The sequence below is a fragment of the Mastigoproctus giganteus genome, chromosome 1, assembly GCF_048544385.1.
Source record: "Mastigoproctus giganteus isolate SK-2022 chromosome 1, ASM4854438v1, whole genome shotgun sequence".
Lineage (NCBI taxonomy): Eukaryota > Metazoa > Arthropoda > Arachnida > Uropygi > Thelyphonidae > Mastigoproctus > Mastigoproctus giganteus.
The window spans coordinates 111,643,975-111,670,135 of NC_143575.1; the positions used below are offsets into that span (position 1 = coordinate 111,643,975).

The following is a 26,161-nucleotide window of genomic DNA, read 5'->3' on the forward strand; positions in this document are numbered from 1 at the left end:
ATTATAATGGTTATTTAGAGATTTAACAGATACACTGTTTTCAAACTTTTGAATAATTTCAAATTTTTGTTTAATTTGAAAGCACAACTCTTACATTTGCCCATCATTTTCACTACAAACAAAAAAAAAGAAAAAAAAGTTACTATAAAAAAAAAAAATTTCCGACATCCTTGACATAAATAACGAAACAAAATTTGTCCTTTTTTGGTGTGATAGAACACAATAATTGACGCGACACACTAAATCAAACAAAACATTTGGTCTCTTTTTTTTTTTCATTTATTTATTTATTTATTTTTGTTTTGAGCAGTAGGTGTGAAGACATTGGAGGTTGCAAGATAATAGGTACACTAATCTTCCAATGACGACTTATAATGCCAGTTCTTGTCACTCATTTACAACTTGCAAAATATCTGTTTATGACTATTCTAGTTATTACTTGAATTTTATGATTTCTGGTTGATTTTTTTTTTTTTTTTTAATTTGGAGTCTTGAAGTGTCCCAGTTAATCCAATCCTGGTAAATCAAGAATCTGCTGTACTTTATTATTACTGTATTTAATGTTGGTAATGTCTTACTGTGTGTTTAATTTATTAATTAAACTTTATTATACATATGTACAAGAAAATCACATTCGCTTATACCTGCGGTTTCAGCCATCCACAATAGGTCTTGGAATGTATCCCCCATGGATACGGGGGTCTTACTGTATATTAAAAGAAGTAGTGAAGCACTTTTAACCTATATGAGAGCTACATATTATTTATTTCCAATTTGAAATTATACAGTTGGAAATCAGACATTTGGTAGTATGTTCCTACCATTTCATCAGTTTCACCATTTCATAGCCATTAGTAAACAGCAAAAAAAAGAAAAGAAAAAAGACTAATGTTTAAAAATACTATAAATAAATAAAAAAAGTGCAATACCTGCTGTAAATGCTGCACAATTGGTTGAGAAACATGTATTGGCTTTGACAAAGTGACCTGTGAAGCATGTGGTACCCCTGTCCTTACTGCCACTTCAATAGGACGTGATGGAATAGCAACCTGAACCTGATTAGTAGAATTACCATGGGATCTAAAAGCAACATTTAAACACATTTTATATAACAAGGGCACCAACAGGAAGTGTGAATAAAAGCCACTAAATATAAAATACAGTCACAGTAACACATCATAAAACTACATGGACCTTAAAAGTAAAAATTTTCAAAGGAACTCTGGTATTACTGGAATTTCAAAGAAATATCAGGATTCCTTGAAACCTTGCTTTCAGTATAGTGAACTGAATTCGGGATAATTAAGATAGATATTGGCTAAAAAGAACATATTATGATACCAAGGCTGTTTTGGCCTTAGAATAGTCCTTAAAAACAAGAGTGCATGCATGCATGCATGCATGCTAGAAGTAGAGCAGTTAACTGACACATATGAGGGCAAATGAATAGAAATAGTAATTGTGAAATCTTAAAATTTAAATGGAAATACTAACAGAATAGGCTGGAAAAAAGCTAAAGAAATAAATTTAAAATCCACTGAATGTATATTCAAAAAATGTGAAACAGTAAACAATACATTAAGCTATACATGGGAATCCTAACAGGAAAAGTATATAGCAAAGGCAAATAGAAATAGGGAGACCATGGATAAAGTAATTAAGTAAAATTAAATAAAGCCTAATAAGGCTGTATAAATTGCAAATATCTTATTAGATCTTTCAGCAATTGCTGTTAGTATTTCAATTTAAATTTTACTGTTTCACCATATTTCTATTCATTTGTTCTCATGTTGCAATTATTGGATCTACTTTCTGTTCTAACATTTTATATTATAATATATTTATTTCTGTTCCTTTGTATGAAGTTATATAGACATTTTCATTAATTCTTTATTATATATATATATACAGTCCATTCCGGTTATTTGGGACACATCGGGACTAGTGCATTTTGGCCCGATTAAGCGGCTGCCCCAATTATCCGAAGTTTCACGTAAATAGTTAAAAATACAATGTACCCCCCCCCATTTTTTTTTACAATTGGTTCACAGTACAATCAAATCACGTTATGACGAACTCAACATAGTAAAGTACCGTTCACTATACGATGTGCAGTAAGCGCCGGTCATTGTGATCACGTTTGTGAATTGAATTTTAATTCTATTACACAGCGATTTTAATTAGCGAAAATAGGAGGAATATTATCCACAGGCTATAAAAGCAAAGATATATTAAGCACAAATTTACCCTTTATTACCTTATCAATTAAAAAATACGTGATAATCGGAATAATTAATACGTACTGTAATATGTACATACGAACTAGTTGACATTTCTGTTCACTGACATTTGAGGGTGGGGGTTAAAATTTAAAACAGTAAAAACATAAGCAATCAATAACAAAGAACACGGCACACACACAAATTGCAAGTAACACGATACGCGCAAGTGAGAACGGAGTAACGAGTTACAAAGCTTTAAAAATAGGAATGAAGAGATCTGAAAATTAATTTTTTTTATTTGATTGAAGATTTCATGCAAGTGTAAACACATTTCACCATAATAACCCACAGAATTCCAGCTGTCGGTATTATCGCAAATTCAATAAGATCGAGTTTACTGTCCTTTTATGATAGATTGCACCAACAGAAAAGCCCAATAAACAGGTGACTGCTTATTGTTTTATGGTTGTGACCTCCAGAATTTCGATCGAACCACGTGGTACCGTAGGAGACAATCGTAGGGTAATCTCCAGTGCTGCGGTCTCCTGCCCCGATTAAATGGCATGCTGTCCCAATTAAGCGAAGTAAACCCTGGCTATTTTCTCGATTGGTTTCTGTTTTTTTTAAGATTTGCCCCAAATAAACGGCTCCCCGATTAACCGGTGGCCCAAATAACCGGAATCCACTTTATCATAATAAAGGTGTGTATTAGACTACAGTTTTCCAAAAATGGTTGACATGTGAAAAGTACTTAGTGCTTGTAATACATTACAACTAAAATGCACTTTGCTGTGATGAAATGAATCATTTTTTTTTCCCAGCACAGCAGTGGTTGTCAGCAGCTATTCAATGTGAACAAAATAAAATGCTGTTTGTCTGCCTTCTCCAAATTGGATAACAAGAAGAAATGCAACCTAAAATAAAGTGAAACATATCAACATTATTCATTCCATATATAAAATAATACTGCAGTAGGTTTTTCTTGGCAATTTATTAACCTATACAGGTGCCACCAGCTTTGCACAACTAACTGCGGCCATAAAAACAGAGTATTAATCAAATCCATATTAAGGGTGAAGATTTATCCATAGGACATAATGTAAAACATTTTAAATGGTTATTGTGACCAGCACTTTGCTTATTGGAGGCTTGAAGTGGTGAAACCCATGTTTAGTCTCTAGAGCAAAGTTTCCGGCATCCCCCTCCCCCCATACTTCTCCTTCAACCCATGCACGGTACTAAGTACTATAGGTTTTGATACCTTTCGTGTTTGGGGTTTTCATAAAAAAAAAAAAAAAAAGCATTTCCAGTTATATTAATAAATATTATAATATTGTATTGTATTAACATTAAATTTAATACTAAATGCATTATTAAATATAATGCTTAAATACATAAATAGAGTATATATTCAGTAAAATGCAAGAACAGGTTATGATTAATTTTCAGATTGCTAAATCATTAAGTGTAGAGTAGTATAGTGTAAACTAGGGCTTGCAAACCGGTTTTATAAACCGGTTAAATCCGGTTTTCATATTGAGTTGTTAAAACCGAAACCGAGCTTCTAAAACCGGATTCGAATATTTTTTTTAGTTAGCCCTCGAATATAGTTTTTTGTTACGCACATTTTCTTTTGTTTGTTCGTTTGTCTGGATCGTTCAACTGCCTTGTTTTAAACATGTTTTTTATTTTATTTTATTTTTAGGTACGAATCTCATGGGCAAGTGGCCCAAATCTAGGAGGGGTACCTTTTATCTTCCCACCTGTATCATGGCTCGATGCAGGTGTACTCAATTACGACTGAGTGAATCGGAGCGATAGCGTAAAAGAAAATGCTCAACATTTCTCCGTTCCATCTATCTTGTTCGCCAGGCAAGTTATGGAACGCGCCTTATTGATGGTTACCCGCTAGAAACAGATTCGCTGAATATTGCATCAAATTTCAATCATGGAAAGTTTTTTTTGCTTCTTTATTCCTATTAAATTTGCGATCAAATGTTCTCCGAAAAGCAGCTTCACCAAATTTAGCTTTTATGTAATTTTGAAAATACAATAGATTTAATTAGGGAAAAAATTGCGAGTAAATAAATAAAAAATTTCTTTTGTGGAGATTTTGAAACTTGCCTCGTTTAGACTCTTCATTCAGTGCTTGCGAGAGTGACGTATAGTATTGTGCCTTTGTTATCTTCAATATTTTTATTTAAAATTGTAGGTGATATAAATTCCTACTAATTAATATTTATTACTCTTAATGTCTAAGATGAAATCAAATGTATGGAATTATTTTGCTCGAAAAAGCAAAGATGAAGCACAATGTTCGAAATGTCAAAAGATAATGAAGTCGTCTGGAGGATCTACATCATCTTTGATGTTGCATTTAAAGAAAATGCATCAGATTGACATTAAACAAGATAACAGTGAACCTCCAGTAAAAATGGTAAGAACATTAGAAAGCTTTATCGTTAAAAAATTTATGGAAGAAGAGATTTCAAAATTAGCTGCTTTAGATGGATTTTCTTTTAATTCAATTGCCAGGAGTGAGTTTATACAATCAAGCCTTCACCTTCAGAGAAATAAATACGATAAATTACGACCAGCCTCAGTGAATGGAATTAAAAATATGGTTCTGAATTATTATAAAACTAAGAAAGAAGAACTCATTCAGCATTTCAAAAATTCATTGGTTTTGGGTGCACGATATTCATTGACTCTAGACGAATATACGTCTATACAAAATAAAAAGGTATATGAATTCAAAAGACAATCATTGGTCGTTAGGTCTTATTGAATGGACACTTGAAGGATTTGGTTTGAACTTGGATGAGGATATTGTTGCCTGCACCACCGATGGAGCAATGATGATTAAGTTTGGCAAGCAAATTACGCCTAATCATCAACAATGTATAGCCCATTGTATACATCTGTCAGTTATAGACGTACTTTATGGAAAAGCAATCAATTATGGTGCGACAGTCTCTGAGTGTCCCAAAGACAATGAAGATAATGAAAATAATGAAGAAAGAACTGATGATGAAGAAGTTGAAGAAAGACAGCAAGGCATGCTTTATCAAACCGACTTTACCGATGAACTCATTTATTTCTTCAATCCAATGGTCAATATTGCACAAACTATTAACAAAGTCAGAAAAATTTGCAAGCTTTTTCGAAAATCGCCTACCAAAAATGACATATTAAAAATTTTTGTTAAAGCAAAATTTAATGGGAAAGAATATAAAACTTATATTAGATTGCAAGACTAGATGGGATAGCACATTCTATATGATTGAGAGATTTTTGAAATTTGAAAATTGCATTCCAAATGCTCTATGTGCAGTACTGTCAACTGAAGCTGTGTCTGACGATGACTGAAAAACACTTGAATTGCTATGTGAAACTTTGCGACCAGTTGAAATGATTCTGAAGGCTATAACCTCAGAAGATACAGACTTACTTAAAGCAGTCTTCAATAGAATTTCTGCTTGCTAAGCTTGATACACCAGAAAACCCATTTGCTTTAAAGTTTCACCAAAGCCTTTTGCAGCGTTACAAAGCAAGACGAAATTGCCAAACCGTGGCTTTGCTGAGCTATCTACACAACCCCAAAAAGTTTAGGAAAGAAGATTCAGGTTGAAGAACTTTTGATTTTTCAAGTAAGCAAGTTTTGAAAAAGCACGCTGAAGAGATTTATCAGAGATTATTTGCAAAACATTCCGAAGGAGTCTTAGCGTTGAATGAAGAAACTGAAAATATACGAAATGTTCTTTTAGAAGAAAACAAAGACTTGTCTAGTTCCGATGTTGGAGATATACTCATGCGAGAGTATGATAGTCTAATAAAGAGATTAACTGAAGAGCCTTCAAAATATCCGAGTGAATTGGAAATCAGCAAAGAATTTAAATTTTGGAGGCAACTAGCAATAAAAGTGAAAAGCTGGAGAAAGTTTATAGAGCACTGCTGCCCATTAAAACAACAAGTGTCCAATCTGAGAGAGTGTTTTCGATCACTGGTCTCTTTAACACGAAAATAAGGTCAAGTCTATCAGGAAAAATGCTTAATATACTGTGTTTTTTAAAGGATCATTTTCAGAAAAAAGCTGAGCAATAAATAGTAAAGTAATTTCCCCAAGTTGTTTTTTTTTCACATTATTTTTATTTATTTATTATTATAGGGCTTATTATTTTTTTTGTTTACTATACGAGAAGATAGTTTTTATTCAAAGGATTTGAATACAATTTGTAATTTTGTATAATCTCAAGCCGGTTACTTTTTTGGAGCATTTTATTATTTTTATTTTTTTTACTATAAGAGGTGATAGATTTTGTTTAAAAGATTTGATTACGATTTGTACAATCTACCCAAGATAAAATAAATAGCTGTGTTACAAGCTTTTAATTATTTTTCCTAAGTCTGAGAAAATCGGTTTTAAAACCGGTTTTAAGAGTAAACTTCGGTTAAACTCGGTTTTGAAATTTCTCGGTTTTATGCAAGCCCTAGTGTAAACCTATCACTCTCCCTAATCAAGTCTTTTTAAAATGTCCAGTTTAATTGCCAATGGCAAGGTTTTCTGATTGCTCTCTACCTTACTTGTATTATTAGCATTTGCTGACTCACTTGATTGCATCGATGCCATTTAAAACAAGTAATATAAAAAAAAAAATTTTTAAAGTCAATTCCTACTTAGGTCAACAAAGAAAAATTTTATTTTAGTTACTTTTTATTAAATAATTACAATTAATATAAATATGTATATACATATGACAGAATCACAATATTAAGTGGCAAAATAGAAAGCGAATTTCCTTGCAATTTTCCATTTTCCTTTCTATATATGGTGTTGGACTATTATTTTTATTCACATGTTTCATTTTCCATTTTCCATTTTGTTCCCTCCTTGACTCAGACTAGAACCCAGAATGAAAAAAAGAATCTGAAAAATAAATTTTTTTCCAGCGATCTACACGCTTCGCCACTGACGGTATTTATTCCTAAATTTATATCCTGCTAAATATCTTATATAAGAAAAATTTTTTTCTCCCATATAAAACTAAAATTAATTAATTAAATTTAATTAATGAATTAATATTTGAAAAAACTGTATTAACATCAAGTGTCATCCACTACAAGTTTAAAAAAATGAATTTGAACTTGAGTGGATGAATAACAAAAATTTATCAAAAAATTATTGATTTTCGCAAGAATTGAACTCGCATTCTTCACCTTCACGTGAAAAATACTGAAATCCTTGCATTTTACCGATTGAGCTACTGCCTGTTGATTTCAATTTTATTCCTAAATTTATATCCTGATAAATATCTTATATAAGAGAAATTTTTTTCTCCCATATAAAACTAAAATTAATTAATTAAATTTAATTAATGAATTAATATTTGAAAAAACTGTATTAACATCAAGTGTCATCCACTACAAGTTTAAAAAAATTTATTTGAACTTGAGTGGATGAATAAAAAGTATTTTATTAACGACTGAAAATTTGAACAAGATATATAAATATATATAGGGAGAGTGTGAACTAATAGTAGGAAGGAATTGAAAAAAAAAAAGAAGTGGAAACTACCTACATGGTAAATTAAAATCAACCATATCAACCATCATAGGTACTAGGTACCTGTGACGTAATCTGATTGAGGTGTTAAAGGCTTTGAATGGATTGAGTGCACATAAACCAGAAATTACTGGAAAAAAAACAAAACTGAAAACAACATTGCTGAGTGGTGCTATTGTGCAATGTGCAGCTAAAAGCAGCTCCCTGTCAGGAAACAACAGTACCTAGAAGATAACTTTTATAAACAACGCTTCAATAAACCTCAGCTATTTAGAACCCCTGAGTGGATGCTCTCTTTCTAATAACACTGCCAAGCAGAAGTAGCTATAAAGTGCATATTACTGTAATATGCAAGAAATTGTGCACAGATTTAATATCTAAGTTTTTAGATGATACAAAGGTTGGCAGGGTGGTTAATGACAGTAATCAAGGTAAGCTACTGCAACGAGATCTATAAAAATGGAAGGACAAAGTGGCAGAGGATTTAAAAGAGAGAGGATGGAGGAGCGAGGAAGCCCAGGATAGGGAGGAATGGAGGAATATTCCTCCATTCCTCCCTACGGCATATGGGTAGCACAAATTCGAGATTAATATACCAACTGTATATATGACACTCAGAGTAGTGAAAAATGAAAAAGAACTGGGGATAATTTGGGAGCAGTCATACATGAAGTTCTCTGAGCAGTGCACACAACTAATTGGGTTTTGTCAATGATATACAGGAATTTTGCCAGCTGGGATAAGGAGGTGATTATTCAATTGTATAAGGCAATGGCCAGGTAAAATGAGGCTTCCTGACCTGTATGCAATGAGTATTGCATACAGGTCTGGAGGCCTCATTTTAGGATGTAGAGCTGCTAGAATGGCTACAGAGAAGGGCACCAAGATTGGTGAGGAGAACAAAGGATGCTCTTACAAAGAAAGGCTTCAGTTCTGCAAACTGCAGTGTCTGGGGACTAGGTACCTGTGATGTGATCTGATTGAGGTGTTCAAGGCTTTGAATGGATTGAGCACTCAATGCTAATGGGATTCTTCCTCCTGTTCAAACTATACACATGAGGGGAATAAATTCAAACTGAGGAAGGATGGTTGCAGAATAGATGTGCAAAGTTTGTCTTTAGCCAGCAATGGTTGATTGCTGGAAAAAAATTCCATCTGTTGTTGCAGAAGTGGATAAGTGAAAAGGGAAGGTTTTTTTTGCATCATTTGCCAACTAATACTAATAACTTAGTTATTTCTGCTTTCTTTGCAGGTATACTTTGTTAAATGCACTCTAGCACAAGACAGACACCATATTTTACAATAACATAATATCACTGTGCATGTTTCCTTCATACTGTCATATAATTCTGGGGTCTTCCTCTCAGCGGACTATTTTTGACATGGTAAATAATCTGATAACAGTTGGCAATACAATCTGTAGCTCTTCACTCATAATTCTGGATGAAAGTGGCTGTCTAGATATTATGCAGGGCTTTCTTTTTTTACCAGTAACTGAAGTCCTGCATTTCATTCAGACATTTACTGGGCTTTGTTAATGCAGAGCCTAATACAGTTGTCCCACTTCATTCTGCTCTAGAAAATGGTTAATTAGAATAAGAACTTTAAATAATATACCGCTACCATCAATATATCTGGAACACAAAAAATCCAATGATTTATTATTTTCTCATACATACAAATCATAAAACAAAATTGGGCAACAAGTAATTACATGTGAATCCTTACCTACATCAGTTTCCTCAGCTACCTGCAATGCAAACATGTGTTTTAAGTTGATCAAACAACAGATCTTAGAGGTGTTCTGAAATATCCACTTTCTTCTTTTCACACAGTGCTATCTGCTCAGATGAAATCTGGAGTTCTTTGGCATATAATTCAACAAAAATTGTTTCAATGATGTTAAAAGCAGCAGGTAAGCATTAAACTTTCTCCCATCAAATGAGATTTTTAACATTTGGTAATTCCATAGAAAACTTTCAGTGATATAAGCAATCTTCTTCTTCTTCTTTATCTTCGCCTTCTTCCCACGTTTATATGGGGTCAGCATTTCTGTCCTTAATTCTTTTCCTCCATTCCTCCCTATCCTGGGCTTCCTCGCTCCTCCATCCTCTCTCTTTTAAATCCTCTGCCACTTTGTCCTTCCATCTCAGCTTAGGTCTCCCCCCCTCTTCCTCTTCCCTATCACTCCAACTTTTCGCACCTCTTCCGCACATACTCCTCATTTCTTCGTTCCACATGTCCAAGCCACCTCAACCTAGATTCCTGCATTTTTTTACTCAGAGGCCCCCACCTTAACCGTACCTCTGATGTAGTTGTTTCTTATCCTGTCCTTCTTCATCACATCCATCTTAGCATCCTCATCTCTGCCACTTCCATCTTTTTCTCCTGGGCCCTTGTAATCGCCCATGTCTCAGCACCGTACATCAATGCGGGTCTAACCACAGTTTTATACACTCTTCCCTTCATTTTACAATTTACTTTCTTATCACACAGCACCCCACTCATCTTTCTCCAGTTCAACCATCCACATTGCACTCCATGCTGTATTTCTGCACTCAGTCCTCCATCCCTCTCAACGTTTGATCCCATATACTTAAATTTCGAAACTGATGGTAGCTTTTCCTCCTGCAATTTTATAGAGCTCTCATCTTCTCCATTTAATACCATATATTCTGTCTTTGTTCTACTTATCCTCATGCCTCTCTCTTCCAAAGCTTTCCAATTTCCTCCAATTTATTCTCTACCTTTCCTTGAGATGGTTCGCACAGTATGATATCATCCGCGAACAGCATACTCCATGGTGCTCTACTCTTCACTTCTCTCACCAACATATCCATTACCAGATCAAACAGATATGGGCTGAGAGCTGATCCCTGGTGCAGTCCAACTTCTACAGAGAACCCCCTTCAGTCATACCTACACTACTATTAACCTGAGTCACCACTCCCTCGTACATTTCCTTCACAAGCCTTATGTACTTTTCTGATGCACCCTTCTCCCTTATGCATCTCCGACCGCATCTGTTGTTCCTCTTCCCGGCATGAAACCAAACTATTCCTCTCCTATTTCCGTCTCCTGCCTTATCCTTCCTTCCACAATTCTTACCCAGATCTTCATCGAGCGAGACATTAACTTTATTCCCCTGTGGTTCCCACATTCCTGCACATCCCCCTTTCCTTTATAGATTGGCACAAGTATACTTTCCCTCCACTCATCGGGTATCCTCTCCTGCTGCCACAGTTTTTCCATAAAGTCCCATAGGATATCGATCCTTTCCTCTCCCAGACTTCTCCATACCTGATCAGCATCTACTGCTTTCCCCCTCTTCATTTTTCTGAGTGCTCTTTCCACTTCTTTCCTGCTTATGCCTTCCACTACTCTTTCATTCGTCTCTCCATCCTCGCATAGTGCTCTTGGGTTTTCCTCATTTAGTAACTTCTTAAAATAGTCTCTCCACCTTTCCTTAACCTTCTCCTGTATAAACACTCCCCTCTCATCTTTAATCTGTTTTATTGATGAGAAGTCTTTTGATGACTTGTCTCTCGCTTTGGCTATTCTCATCAATTGCCCATCTCCATCTTTCCTTTCCAGTTCCCCATAGGCCTCATCCACTGCCCTTGCCTTTGCTATTGCCACAGCCCTTTCTGCCTCCTTATTTGCTAATTTATATGCTTCTTTATCTTCCTGGCTACCTGTTGGATCCCATCTTTTCTTCTTCTCCTTCTTTTGTTTTATCACCGCTTGCACTTCCTCATTCCACCACAAGGCCTCCTTTCCCTCCGGCACTCCCTTTCCTGATGTTTTTCTCAACAACTCTTCTCCAACTTTCCTTATGATACAACTATTTAACTTCCACCACTCTTGCACGCCTTCCGGTAACTTTATTCCTTTTAGCACCTTTTCCCTAAACTGATTCTTCAAACCCTCCTCTTTCAATCTCCACCATTTTATCCTTTTCTCCCCGTCTTGAATATTTCCTACTTTTGTCCACTGCAACCTCCCAATCGACCACGAGCAATCTATGTTGTGCAGACACACTTTCTCCGTTTATCACCTTGCTGTTCCTAATTTCCTTTAGATGCCTCCTACGGCACATGATATAGTCAATCTAGCTTGTCCTTTCCCCACTCTTGTACGTTATCAGCTGGCTTTCTTTCTTTTCAAAGTAGGTGTTAACTATCGCCAGATTGAATGCCACTGCGTGTTCTACTATCCTCTCCCCTTCTCTATTTCTTTCCCCAAATCTCCACCTTCCATACACTCTTCCTTCCTCTCTCTGACTTCTTCCTAAATGTCCATTTAAATCACCCCCAACGATCAACCTCCCCTTCTCAGGTATTGCCATGACCACTTGATCCATTTCCATCCAAAAACTGATATAAGCAATAACTTGATGTAATAGTTGCTACTTTGGAAAATGTTTCTTCGTACTTATTAAACTCGAAGGAAACAGAAGAATAAAGGACTTTTAGATGGTTTACAGAGAAAAATCATTATACGCTATTATGAATTTAGCAAGAAGTAATTAACAAATGTGCCCTACTAGAATTTAAAAACTGTCTCAGACAGTTTTTAAATTCTGTACAGTGGGATCAACTGATGATGTTACCAACAGTAAATTCTAAGTGGGAAGCATTCAAGGAATTAATCGTGGATGCTACTAAAATTTTCATATCTATTAAGAAATATTGTTCAAGGTTTAGGCCTAAATGGTTATCAAATGAACTAATGAGACTCGTGACAGAGAAGAAAAATATATGGGATGCATATAAATTATCAAGTGACTCAGAAGCCTATGGCAGATATAAGCTAGTCTGTAATCAGGTCACAAAGGAGGTTAGGCAGGCAAAGACAGATTACGAGAAATCCTTGGCAAAAGATGCTAAGAAAAACAGCAAGGATTTCTTTACTTATATAAACTCTAAAAAGAAGGGGATGAATCACTTGACATCGATGGTTCGACTGTTGATGATCCTGCTCAGATAGCAAACAAACTGAATGAGTATTTTGCATCTACATTCACACATGAGGAATTATTAAGGTTTCAAAATGGCAGAAGGTTATCAAATTGTAGTAGGGTACTTAATGATTTTGTAATAACTCAGAGCAAAGTGGAGGAGAAATTGTTGAAGTTAAACATAAGAAAAGCACCTGGAGTGGATGGGATCTATCCAGTTATATTAAAAGAGGTGGCAAAGCAACTAAGCAAACCCGTAGCCATAATTATGAGAGCATCCTTGGACTCAGGGGAGGTTCCCACAGACTGGAGATGTGCAAATGCATCCCCAATTCACAAAGGGGGATCGAAGGATGACACGAGTAATTACAGACCAGTTAGTTTAACTTCTGTTCAGGGTAAAATAATGGAGTCACTGGTTAAAGATGCATTGCAGGATCATCTAGACAAGACTGCAGCAATAATTCAGACACAGCATGGGTTTGTTAAGGGAAAGTCTTGTCTGACAAATCTGATTGGTTATTATGATGTGGTTACAAAGGAACTGGATGAAAAAAATAATTTTGATATCATATATTTGGATTTCAGGAAAGCTTTTGACACTGTTGCGCATGGAAGACTATTGTACAAATTGGAGCAGAATGGTATTAAGGGTAAGTTGCTACAATGGATAAAAGGATGGTTAAGTGGGAGAAGACAGAGTGGTAATCAATGGGTGCTGCTCTTCATGGACTAATGTTATTAGTGGAGTCCTACAGGGTTCGGTGTTGGGTCCACTGTTGTTTTGTATATTTATCAATGATATTGATGAAGGTATATCAGGCTTAGTGTCGAAGTTTGCAGATGATACAAAGGTTGGGAGGGTTGTTAATGACAGTAATGGCAGTGTGCTACTGCAATAGGATCTAGATAATTTGGGCAGATGGTCTAAGAAGTGGCAACTGAAGTTTAACCTTGACAAATGCAAAGTACTGCATATGGGTAGAAGTAACCCGAGAGAAAAGTACCAACTGTGTGGTACTACACTTAAGGTGGTAGAAAATGAAAAAGACCTGGGAGTAATTGTGCAGTCAGATATGAAGTTTTCTGAGCAATGCAGACAGGCTGCCAGGGCAGGTCATGGGGTTTTGTCAATGATATATAGGAATTTTGCTAGCAGGGAAAAGGAGGTGATTGTCCCTCTGTATAAGGCAATGGTCAGGCCACATCTTGAGTACTGCGCACAGGTCTGGAGGCCTCATTTTAGGAAGGATGTAGATTTTCTCGAGTGTGTACAGAGAAGGGCAACAAGATTGGTGAGGGGAATGAAGGGATCCTCTTACCAAGAGAGGCTTAAGTTCTGCAAATTGCAGTGGCTGGAGACTAGGCACCTGTGCAGCGATCTGATTGAGGTGTATAAGGATTGAGCACGCTGAATTCTGATGGGATCCTTCCACTTGTTCAGATTACGAACCTAAGGGGGCATAAATTCAAATTAAGAAAAGATAGATATAGAATAGATGTGCGGAAATTTGCCTTTAGCCAGCGGGTGGTTAATTGCAGGAACAAACTTCCATCTGTCGTTGTGGAAGTTGATAGGTTAAATAAATTTAAGGAGGAACTGGACAGGTATTTGGAGGGAATGGTGTTTTTTTTTTGGCTGATGCTGCATAAGCTCATACATTTGCTTTCTTGCATCACATGCCACTACTACTACTACCACCGCAGCCTTTTTGTAGCCAGTCAGACTCTGTGCCATTAGACATTGAATCCTAGAATCTACTGAGGGCAACAAAATCATACTAACATTAGGACGTTTTGTATATCAATGTGAATTATTCAAAGTGCAGCAGACATAAAAGGAACAAGCACAGGTGTATGCGATCATTCTGGAAACTTAGTTAAATATGTAAGGTTCTTCAGATTAAACAAAGGCTCCTGACATGAAAAGCAGTGGCTGGAAATCCTTTAGTAGTTCAGTTCCAATAATTAGAGATTAAGAATTCTCTGCAGGCCAAAAGTTTTTATTTCATAACAGTGTGTGCAGGTGTGGACAATGCAATATTCCTTCGGTTCAATTCTGCCATAATAATATACTGCATACTGCACTGTATATTTGTGACCATCCTCAAATAATATACAAGATCAATCCAGAAAAATAATGATCCACCATTAATTGCACATATTTACTGAAATACAGGCCATACATTATTGAAATTGGTGTCCCTGAACTCAGCACACTTGGTAGAACATACAACCTATGGTAGTAACTTAACAAAAGGAGTATTGAACAAGAAGGCATAGACAACAGAACCACAAGAGTTTTTAGTGAAATACTGATAATTGGAAATTAATAGAAAGAAACCGGTGTTTTCTTTTGCTGTTTTTTTTTATACGTAATATTTTTAAATTAATTTTATTTTTTTGGATATACAAAGGACAAGACTACAAAGGTCAATTTTAGTTAGTCAACATTCTGAAGCATCAGTGCTTCAGAATGTTGCACACAGATTTTCAATACAACTATAAGGAAAAGGAAAGAAATCAAGAAAACTTAAGAGACTAAGAAAGATAATACAAAAAAAGACCTTTTTGTATTACCAGTTACTGCATGCATTTACACATATTCTGTTTATTGTATGTATTTAGCATTGAACCAATTTTAACTACAACCCGTCATTTTACTTTACTTGCCATTCCACTCTATGCTGCAAAATAGTGAATATAGAAATGAATCCAGAATGCATAGGCCTTTTTAATTAGAGACTAAGAATATAATCATGCATAAAAGTATATTGCAACTGCATTTGCTTTGCTACTAGTTAGTTTCTAAAACACAAACACCCTACAATCAGTGGAATGCCATAAATTATAAACTTGATTTCTATGAGATTCAGGTTCTAGAGAAAGTAGTTAGAAGTAATAGTGGCATGTGATGCAAGAAAGCAAATGTATGAGCTTATGCAGCATCAGCCAAAAAAAAAAAAAAAAAAAAAATCACACCATTCCCTCCAAATGCCTGTCCAGTTCCTCCTTAAATTTATTCAACCTATCAACTTCCACAACGACAGATGGAAGTTTGTTCCAGCAATTAACCACCCGCTGGCTAAAGGCAAATTTCCGCACATCTATTCTACATCTGTCCTTTCTTAATTTGAATTTATGCCCCCTTAGGTTCGTAATCTGAACAAGTGGAAGGATCCCATCAGAACTCAGTGTGCTGAACCCATTCAAGGCCTTATACACCTCAAACAGATCACCGCGCAGGTGCCTAGTCTCCAGCCACTGCAATTTGCAGAACTTAAGCCTCTCTTGATAAGAGGATCCCTTCATTCCCCTCACCAATCCTGTTGCCCTTCTCTATACACGCTCCAGCAACTCTACATCCTTCCTTAAATGAGGCCTCCAGATCTGTACGCAGTACTCAAGGCGTGGCCTAACCATTGCCTTATACCAGGGGTGGCCAACGAGTCGATCGCGGATTTAATTTCGGTCGATCACGACGAATTTTAAATATACAGTCATCCCTCGATTTGTGCACCTTGTGCAATGAAATTTTTGAGATGGTAGATCGCGGCACATTTTGAAGGAAAAAAGTAGATCGCATCACAAATTAAGTTGGCCACTCCTGCCTTATACAAAGGGATAATCACCTTTTTCCCTACTAGCAAAATCCCTGTATATCACATTCAATACTCTATGACCTGCTCTCGCAGCCTGACTGCACTGCTCAGAAAACTTCATATCTGACTGCGCAATTACTCTCAGATCTTTTTCATTTTCTAACACCCTAAGTGTAGTACCACACAGTTGGTACGTTTCTCTGGTGGTTACTTCTACCCATATGCAGTACTTTGTATTTGTCAATGTTAAACTTCCCACTTTTCAGCCCATCTGCCCAAATTTTCTAGATCCTGTTGAAGTAGCACACTGCCATTACTGTCATTAACAATGTTACTAACCTTTGTATCATCTGCCAACTTCAACATTAATCAATATCATTCATAAATACACTCATGAGTCTAAACATTATGACCACCTACCTAATATGATGTTAGTCCTCCACGTGCAGCCAAAACAGCTCGTACTCAGCAAATCATGGACGCTACAAGATTTCTAAATGTGTCTTGTGGTATCTAGTACCAACGCGTAACCAGCAAATCCTTTTAACTCCTGTAAGGTCCGTGGTTGAGATGCTGCAAATCGGAGTTGCTGTTCCAACACAAACCACAGATGTTCGATGGGATTGAAGTCTGAGGAATTTGGAGGCCAGGGCAATACCTGGAAGTCTTCCTCATGTTCTGCAAACCAATCTCGAACAATCTGGGCGGTGTGGCATGGCCAATTATTCTGCTGAAAGACAGCACCGCCAGAGAGAAAGACCACTGCCGTAAAAGGGTGTACCTGGTCAGCAATGATGTTTAGGTAGGTGCTAGACATCAGAGTGCCCGGCACATGGAAGACTCGACCCAGGGTAAAATCACCTTCTTCCAATCACTTAAGGTCCAGTTTCGATGCTTGTGTGCCCATTGTAGCTTCTGTTGCCGGTGAACCATGATTAGCATGGGCACTTGGAGTGACCTATGGCTACGCAGCCCCATTTTCAGCAGGGTTCGATTTACTGTGTGTTGTGATACATTACTCCAGTCACCTGCATTCCAATTACCGGCGAGTTGCACCACAGTTGCCCTTCTGTTGCCACGTACCATCCGGGAGAGCCTTCGCTCACCTCGAGCATTGATGAGCCGTGGTCGTTCAGCACCTCGCCGATGGTTCGTGGTTAGTACCTACCGAAAGTGGTCCCTCCTCTGACCACTTTCGGTAGGTACTAACCATAGCCGACCATGAGCATCCCACCATCCGCGCCACTTTGTATATGCTCTGATCCAGTAGTATGGCCATCCATTACAATTTGGCCTTTGTCAAACTCACTTAAGTCCGCTGCCTTTCCCATATGAAGAACAATAGTAACACTGATTAACGGAGCTCATTATCGGGTGTTTTTTATACAGTGTCCCGACACGCACAGAAGTTCACCTGCAGTTGCTTCAATTTGCAAAACAACTCACTGGTCAATGTTTTGGCTCATTGCTGTATAGAAAACTACAGTGGGAGCTCATTGCTGTATAGAAAACTACAGTGGGACTAATGTTATTAGTGTTGTCCCTGTGGGACAACACTAATAACATTAGTCCATGAAGAGCAGCGTCCATTGATTACCACTCTGTCTTCTCCCACTCAACCACCCTTTTATCCATTGTAACAACTTACCCTTAATGCCATACTGCTCCAATTTGTACAGTAGTCTTGCATGCACAACAGTGTCAAAAGCTTTCCTGAAATCCAAGTATATGATATCAAAATTATTTTTTGCATCCAGTTCCTTTGTAACCATTTCATAGTATCTAATCAAATTTGTCAGTCAACACTTTCCCTTAACAAACCCATGCTGTGTCTGAATTATTACTGCACTCTTGTCTAGATAATCCTGCAATGCATCTTTAACCAGGTTTCCCAGGAACAGAAGTTAAACTAGCTGGTCCGTAATTACTCGTCACCTTTAGATCCCCTTTGTGAATTGGGGATACATTTCAACATCTCCAGTCTAAGGATGCTCTCATAATTATGGCTAAGGGTTTGCTTATTTCCTTTGCAGCCTCCTTTATTATAACTGGATAGGTTCCATCCACCACAGGTGTCTTTCTTATGTTTAACTTCAACAATTTCTCCTCCACTTTGCTCTCAGTTATTGCAAAATCATTATGCACCGTGTTACAGTTTGATAAAATTCTGGAATTTTCCTCCCTTAATATCTCCTCATTTGTAAATGTAGCTGCAAAATATTCATTCAGATTATCAGCTATCTGAGAAGGATCATCAACAGTCAAACCATCGGTATCAAGAGGACCAATCTGATTGATCTCCTTCCTTCCTTCTATAGTTTATAAGTAAAAGAAGTCCTTACCATTTTTCTTAGCATCCTTTGCCAAAGGTTTCTCATAATCTGTTTTCTCTTGCCTGACCTCCTTTGTGACTTGATTACAGACTACCTTATATCTGTCATAGGCTTCTGTGTCACCTGATAATTTATATGCATCCCATGCATTTTTCTTCTCTGCCACGAGTCTTATTAGTTTATCTGACATTCATTTAGGCCTAAACCTTGAACAAAATTTCTTAATCGGTATGAAAAGCCTAGTAGTATCCACGATTAGTTCCTTGAATGCTTCTCACTTAGAATTTGCTTTTGGTGACATCATCAGTTAGTCCCACTGTACAGAATTTAAAAACTATCTGAGACCACTGTAGTCACCTTTATGGAAGCAAAAATTCTTCCCTTTACTCCTGATGGTAATTATATCTTTAAATAAATCCCACATCAGTACACTGTGATCACTACCATCCAGTAGTTCCTTTATCTGTTAAATTCTTTATATACAAATAATCACTGTTGATAACCAGACCAAGAGTGTTACCCTTTCTGGTTGCCTCTTGAACATGCTGCTGCTGCAGAAAACAATCATCCAATAAATCCACAAAAGTCTTGCTAGTGTGCTAGTGACCAACCCACAAGTTCCAGTCAATATCTGAGAAGTTAAAATCCTCCATTATAACACAATCTGAATTACTGGCCCATTCTATTTCTCTGTTCAATTGTTCACTGTACTCATTATAGCTCATAGTTAGCCTATAACTCATTCCTTCTCTCATTTTTGCTTTCCCAGTGCTTATGTCACACCAACCTGACTCAACATTGCATTGTCCATCTATGTCAACTGGGTGCACTTCCGTAGATTTTATATTTTTCTTAATTAACAGCATAACCCCTCCACCCTCCCTATCCTGTCTATCCTTTCTGTACACATTGTACTCCCCAAATTCTGATTCTGTACTGCTTATATCTGTGTGACACCATGTCTCTGATATTACAACACTATCTGCCTTTGAAATCTTGACTAGCACTTCAAATTCATCAAATTTTACTATACTTCTAGCATTGGTGTACATGTAAGTATATATGCATCTATTCTTATCCTTAGTTATCCTAACGTAACCTATGTATTTATTTGTTCATGACAACTCTCACCAGTCACTGAACCTCCCAGCATCCCACCCTCCAGGCTGCTGCTCATTCTAATGGAAGCAGTGCAGTCTGTGAATCCACCTAAGCTAGCAGTTTTCCGATCCACCTAATGCTGCCTTGACAGCATCAGGAAACGCTCTTACACCCCTTCTCTTTAAGTGTATCTCATCCCTGTAGAAGCAGTCTCTCTTGTTAACAATTATAAATGAAGTATAAACTTTTAAGCTAATTATAAAGTAAGGGATAAAATTAGCATTGCATGAAACACTTGGTGCTAGAGCCTGTATATGAACTTCCATCCAATGCAAGGCACTGTATTTAGGTAGCAGTAATCCCAGAATAACATAACAATTACATGTTACCGCACTCAGGCTTGTGGAGAATGAGAAAGACTTGGAATAATTGTGCAGTAAAACAAAGTTCTATGAAAAGTGCAGACAGGTTTTTAAGGTAGCTCATGGGTTTTATCAATGGTATACAGGAATTTTGCCAGTGGGAGAAGGAGGTAATTACACCACTGTATATCGCAATGATTAGACCACATCTAGAGTACTGCATACAGGTCTGGAAGTTGCATTTTAGGAAAGAGGCAGATCTGCTGGCACAGGTGCAGAGAAGAATAATGAGATTGGTGAGAAAAGACGTTTCTCTTAACAAGAAAGAGTCAGATCTGCAAACTGAGCAGCAGTGTCTACAAACCAAGCATGTGACAATATCTGATTGAAGTTGTTGTTGTTGTTGGAGTGCAGGTTTCATGGCGCAACTGCTACTATGGCCAAACTGCCCCTCTGATTAAAGTGTTTAAGGCTTTGAATGGACTGAATAAGGCTAAATGCTGATGGCTGATGGTATTCTTTCTCTTTCTCAGACAAGCAAGGAGACAAATTTAAATTGAGGACGGATGTTGTTTCAGGATAGATGTGTAGATATTTGTCATCAGCCAGTGGATAGCTTGAATAATTTTAAGAAAGAACTGGACGAATTCTTAGAGGAAAGATGGACAGGTGATGTGGGAAGTGGTTTTTTTTTTTTTTGTTTTTTTTTTTACTTTAGCCTTTTTTTCCCTCTTTGGTTGCTATATAATACTAAATCCTAGAACTAAATGCACTGGGAGTTAGGTATCTCTTAATGAATTTAAATTTATCAAAAATTGGGCTGAATAATGTACAGACAAGGTTACCTGTTGAAACTACTAAACATCTAAAAACTAAACTAAACTACTAAAGAAATCAGGTTACAAATCAAGTACTCTAATAAAAGTGTAAATTCAGTCACTAAAGTTAAAATTTTTCATTAAGGCTAGAAATAAAAACTTTATCCCAAAATGCACAAGAGTGATGGGCTCCCCTTTTACCACATTTCCACAATGGATAGAATTATTAAGAAGAATGAATGAAGAGTTAAGAATTTTAATCAGAGACATAAGAGAAATGTAAGCAAAATTTAATCATACAGTTAAGATATGGAAACTAAAATTAAAAGTAAACACTCTTCCCTGGATACAGAAGCTTTCTTAAAAACATCTCTCAGATAAACTAGCAAAGTTACTGACCAAGAAAACATACTATTTAAATTAGTTCAACAGTTCAATAAATGTCCAGAATGTAAACAACCGACTGCCCCCCCCCCCCCCAAATACTGAAGTATAAGCCTGGAAAGGACATGCTGTCAGTATTTGTTTCTGAGATTCAGGATATGTCACTTGATTTTTTACCTAATATTTTTGTATCCTTTCCCCTGGATAAATCACATGATCCAGGGAAAACAGGATGCTTGCCCTTACAATTAAGGACATGGTCTTAGTCAGACAACATCAGCATTTGATCCTTTGATCCACATACTGGACAGATGGAATTTCCTTGGCAGATATTCCGAATATGCTTAAAATGCTGACATTTGAAACAACTGATTGCATCAGGTATAATCAGGAATATATGACCTTACTTTACTGTCAGGGATTAACAGGTATACTGAGGATGGATACAACGACCTAGTTAGATTGAGGGTTCCATTTTTACTTGTCATAATTTGCTTAACGGGAATGAATGACTAGCTGATCTTTCGTTTCTGCTGCCATTTCCTCTCCAGAAACAGCAAATCTCATTCCATAACCGTCAGATGTACAGTGTTGTGCAGAGTTATCAAAGCAATTAGTTGTGCAACTTTCATTACTTTATGCAACTTTTCAGACTGTTGCTTTTGGATTGTTAGCAAATTAGCAGATCTTTGGAATGTAGCCTCTTTATCCATTTAGGAGGTCCCGCAATTGCCTCTATGCTGTTTCAAATAAGAAAAGGAGAAATATAGCCAATCAGACAATGAATGCATTACAAGAAAGGCTAGTACATTAGTTATTGGGAAGTCAACTTTAACCCTTTTTTGCATTGTGATCTTTAATGACTGTCATTATTCATGATAGAAGCAGCAGGAATCACAGTAGAAAGGTTAACAGAATCCAAAAGAACTCCTTTCAGTCCAAGATGACAATTTATCATCCAGGTCCAGCTCCATCATGGGGAGGCAGGAGTAGTGGCAAGAGGTGAACAAATGGTTGGTAAGTTAGTTAGTTAGTGGGGTTCAAAGGAAAATATATAAGAGAAATATTATTTATTTACTGATGTTGAACTCAAAATTACCTTAAGGAATTCAAAAATATTTTGCTACACACCAAAGTATAAATAAATCATGACTTAGATCTTACATCTTCTCCGTACCTATATTTTGTATTGTGTTCTGATAGCAACATTATTTGTAATGTTGCTATCAGAACACATGTGTACGACTGATCTGTCAGTAGCCCTTTGTGTCTTAGTCACTTACTTAATACTCACTTGGAAAGACCCAAGTTCAAGCCCTTACTTGGGTGTTTCCAAGTAAAAATCTGGGTGTCATCTACTGACACCGCAAAACACAAGTATGACTACGCCAAAATCTATACACAGGCTTGGAAAACAACTGCATTAGTTAAATTCAAACAGCTGTAATGAAAGAATGCATATCATGTAGAGTAGATATCACCTTTTAAGGGCACAAAAGGTGATACTGTTGTACACATGGACACTAATGATATTAAGAGTAGATCTGAGGACTTATTGAACAAGTCTTTGAAATGATTAACAAGGTTCTCATTTCAGTGTCTGCAATCGTGGCCAGACATGATAGGAGAGCCTTGTCAATCATTTTGGCCCTAGCCAAGGATCACAAGACAGAATTTTTCCCAGTATGGTCTGTGCTTGTCAACAGGAGAGAGTGCTCCTAGGGATAGGATACATTTAAACGAAAGGGTGCAACAATAATTGCTGATGCTATCGAAGAAGTGCTAGGTAGATCAGAACACTGCTAGCTTACAGGGATACACAGAGACTAATAGACTAACTAGAGCTACAGGCAGAGGTGAAAGTGATTCTTTTGCCTCTGCCTGTAAAAGCAGTGCAAGAATCACTAGGTGACTACACTAATGGTTATTAGCGTAGTCATCCAGGGTTCAGTGCTGGGCCCATTTTTATTATTTGTTTTTATTAATAACCTTGATGAAGGTATATCAGGCTTAATGTCTAAGTTTGCAAAGGTTGGCACAGTGGTTAATGACAGTATTCTACTGCAACAAGATCGAGAAAAATTAAGCAGATGGGCTGAAAAATGGCATATGAATTTTAATATTGACATTTGCAAGGTACTGTATATGGGTAGCAGCAATCTCAGATTAACATAACAACTATGCAGTACTCACTCAGGGTAGTGGAAAAGGCCTGGGGGTAGTTGAGAAGTCAGACATAAGGTTTCTCTCACCAGTGCAGACATGCTGCCAACATAGCTCATGAGGTTTTGTCAATGATATACAAGAACTTTATTAGCAAGGACAAGTTGATTATCCCATTGTACAAAGCAGCCCCTGGACTTTTTACAACATTTATATTGACAGGTCACAGCTACCTAAAGCTGAAACTAACCTCCTTAGGGCTGACTGATGACCCAAACTGCACCTGCAGCAAGAGTGAAGACTGGGCACACATTCTATATGAATGTATCATTTATGACATCCCCAGAAAACAGCTAATAGCACAGATTGGCCCCTTTCCCAGGGTAAAAGAACACCTGTTTATCATAGAAGAGGAAAATATAAAGCATTTACATCCTTCACACAGAAAGTATTCAAAATGCACAGAACTATTCAAAGAATGAAATTCAGGCCCCCCTAGCAATTAAACAATAATCAATAGTTAAAATTGCCCACGTTTCTCACCATGCCCAGATGATGACTTAAAAACTGTCAGGATAGCAGCATGTGTAGGAATTTTGTGAACACCAAATAAGTAACCATGTAGGGGAGGGAGATGTACAGGCAGCCAAGGAAGTAGATTAGCTGAAAAATATCAGTAGGCTAGTGCCAAGGGAATGCAATGTAGAATGAATGAAAAACAGAATGAATAGGCTGTGCACTAAGTGAAAGAGTGAATTAGAAATTATGGTAAAAGGGAATAAATGTCAGTTTTGGTGAGAGAAAGAGTGACCTAGCATGAGGGAAAGAGTGAGTGAATGAGTGTTATGATGAATGGGAATGAGTGGAAGAGCAAATGTAATTGGCCGAAAGAATACAAAGTTAATAATAACTTATATTACTTTATATATACTAACAAACATTTACTAACAACACAAACACTATCACTGCATTCTCCCCTGGCCTGCACCACAACTGAAGAATAACAGTAAGTTGAGGTGCCCAGAGAAAGCAGTGCAGAAAGCAAGAGTTGAATAAATGAAATAAAAGCCAGAAGAATGAATGAGTGCAAGCGTGTGAGAAAAAGAACACAAATCATAAATGTTACAGTTAAGTACACACACTAACTCTAGTTTTAATCTTTTATATTCTTGCTTATTTAGCTTAACTATTATGCATTAGTATTTAAAATTATATTACACACCATTCATGCCCCCCTGGTGTGTGAGAAAAAGATGAATAATGAGCGGAAAAAATAATAATAAAAAAGTAAAGAAAGTTAGACCGACAATAACTGTAACTAATATGTAAATAATATTTATGAGTCAATGCAGTTGCAAGCAATCATGCAATACACCCATAATGCCTATAGAATATTAAGGATAATATAAAGAATTATTAGAACAAGTAAATCAATCAATAATAATACCATCAGGGACCTAAGAAAATGTAAAAAAAAAAAAAAAAAAATTATTATTGCTTTTTACCAACAATCTAGATGACTTCAACTGGGGCCAACCACCCAGAATGAAGGCAAAAAACGACAAGAGGTTCTCTGTTTCTGTGATGATCAATATACGCTAAGTAATTTAAATCTAAACCAAATATAAACCAGTATAGGCCAAATATAAATCGAATGATGATAAAAGTTAAGAAAATTTAGAAATATTAGAATCAAAGGTAAGAAATATAAGTAAAATATAAATGTAAGCATATATTAATCATCGTTGACCCGACAGAGAACGTAATTTAATGATTAAAATATGATTAAATATATAATACATACTACATATTGACCGTATCTAGGACATAATGTATCAAAATAATATGTGGTGCCCCCTATGTGATGGATGCGGTAAAAATAAATAATTAAATTAAGCATAGAGAAACAAGCAGATAGTAAGAAGAAAAACTAAAGGAGTAGGAATAATAGAACCTGAACTCCACAAAGGCGAAAAATAGTGGTATAGATAAGAAATAGTTTCTCCTACGTCGTCGGATTGCCCTAATAATTTCGGAGAAATAAAAATAAAGAGTGTAGGACAGTTTAAAGACATTACAAGGTATCAGTTATGGCTCGGGTATGCCCGGGATTACAAACCCGTTGCTATAGTAGGACCCTGAGCTGAATTTGCATGTTAAATGAATTTAACTATATATTAAAAAAAAAAAAAAAAAAAAAAAAATGATACACTGTAATTTGCAAGCCGGTGGGTACACGTTTTCTACGCCGTAAGACACCAAGAATGCAAAGTGTATCCTATGTATATATATACATGGCACTAAATATGACAATTATATTGAAACAATAGGTTCAGAAAACAAATTTTTGAAATTAATTATGCTTATTGCTTACCTGAAATATCATTTCAGGAAAGCGATAAGCATAATTAATTTCAAAAATTTGTTTTCTGAACCTATTGTTTCAATATAATTGTCATATTAAGGGCAACAAGATTGGTGAGGGGAATGAAGGAGCCCTCTTGCCAAGATAGGCTTAAGTTCTTTCTGCACATTGCAGCATCTGGAGACTGGGCATCTGCAAGGTGATCTTATTGAAGTGTGTATAAGGCCTTGAATGGGCTGAGCAGGCTCAATTCTGATGGGATTCTTCTGCTTGCTCAAATTATGAACC

At 36.5% G+C, this 26,161-nt stretch overlaps 1 protein-coding gene across 1 annotated transcript in view; it reads right to left on the reverse strand.

Annotated features, from left to right (window-relative positions):
• LOC150091099 (uncharacterized) overlaps positions 1-26,161 on the reverse strand; it is a 502,417-nt gene that overhangs the window by 332,506 nt on the left and 143,750 nt on the right. The window contains exon 7 of the mRNA XM_090383197.1: positions 930-1,080. Within this exon, the coding sequence (XP_090239323.1) occupies positions 930-1,080 (151 nt within the window). The remainder of the gene's footprint in view (positions 1-929; positions 1,081-26,161) is intronic.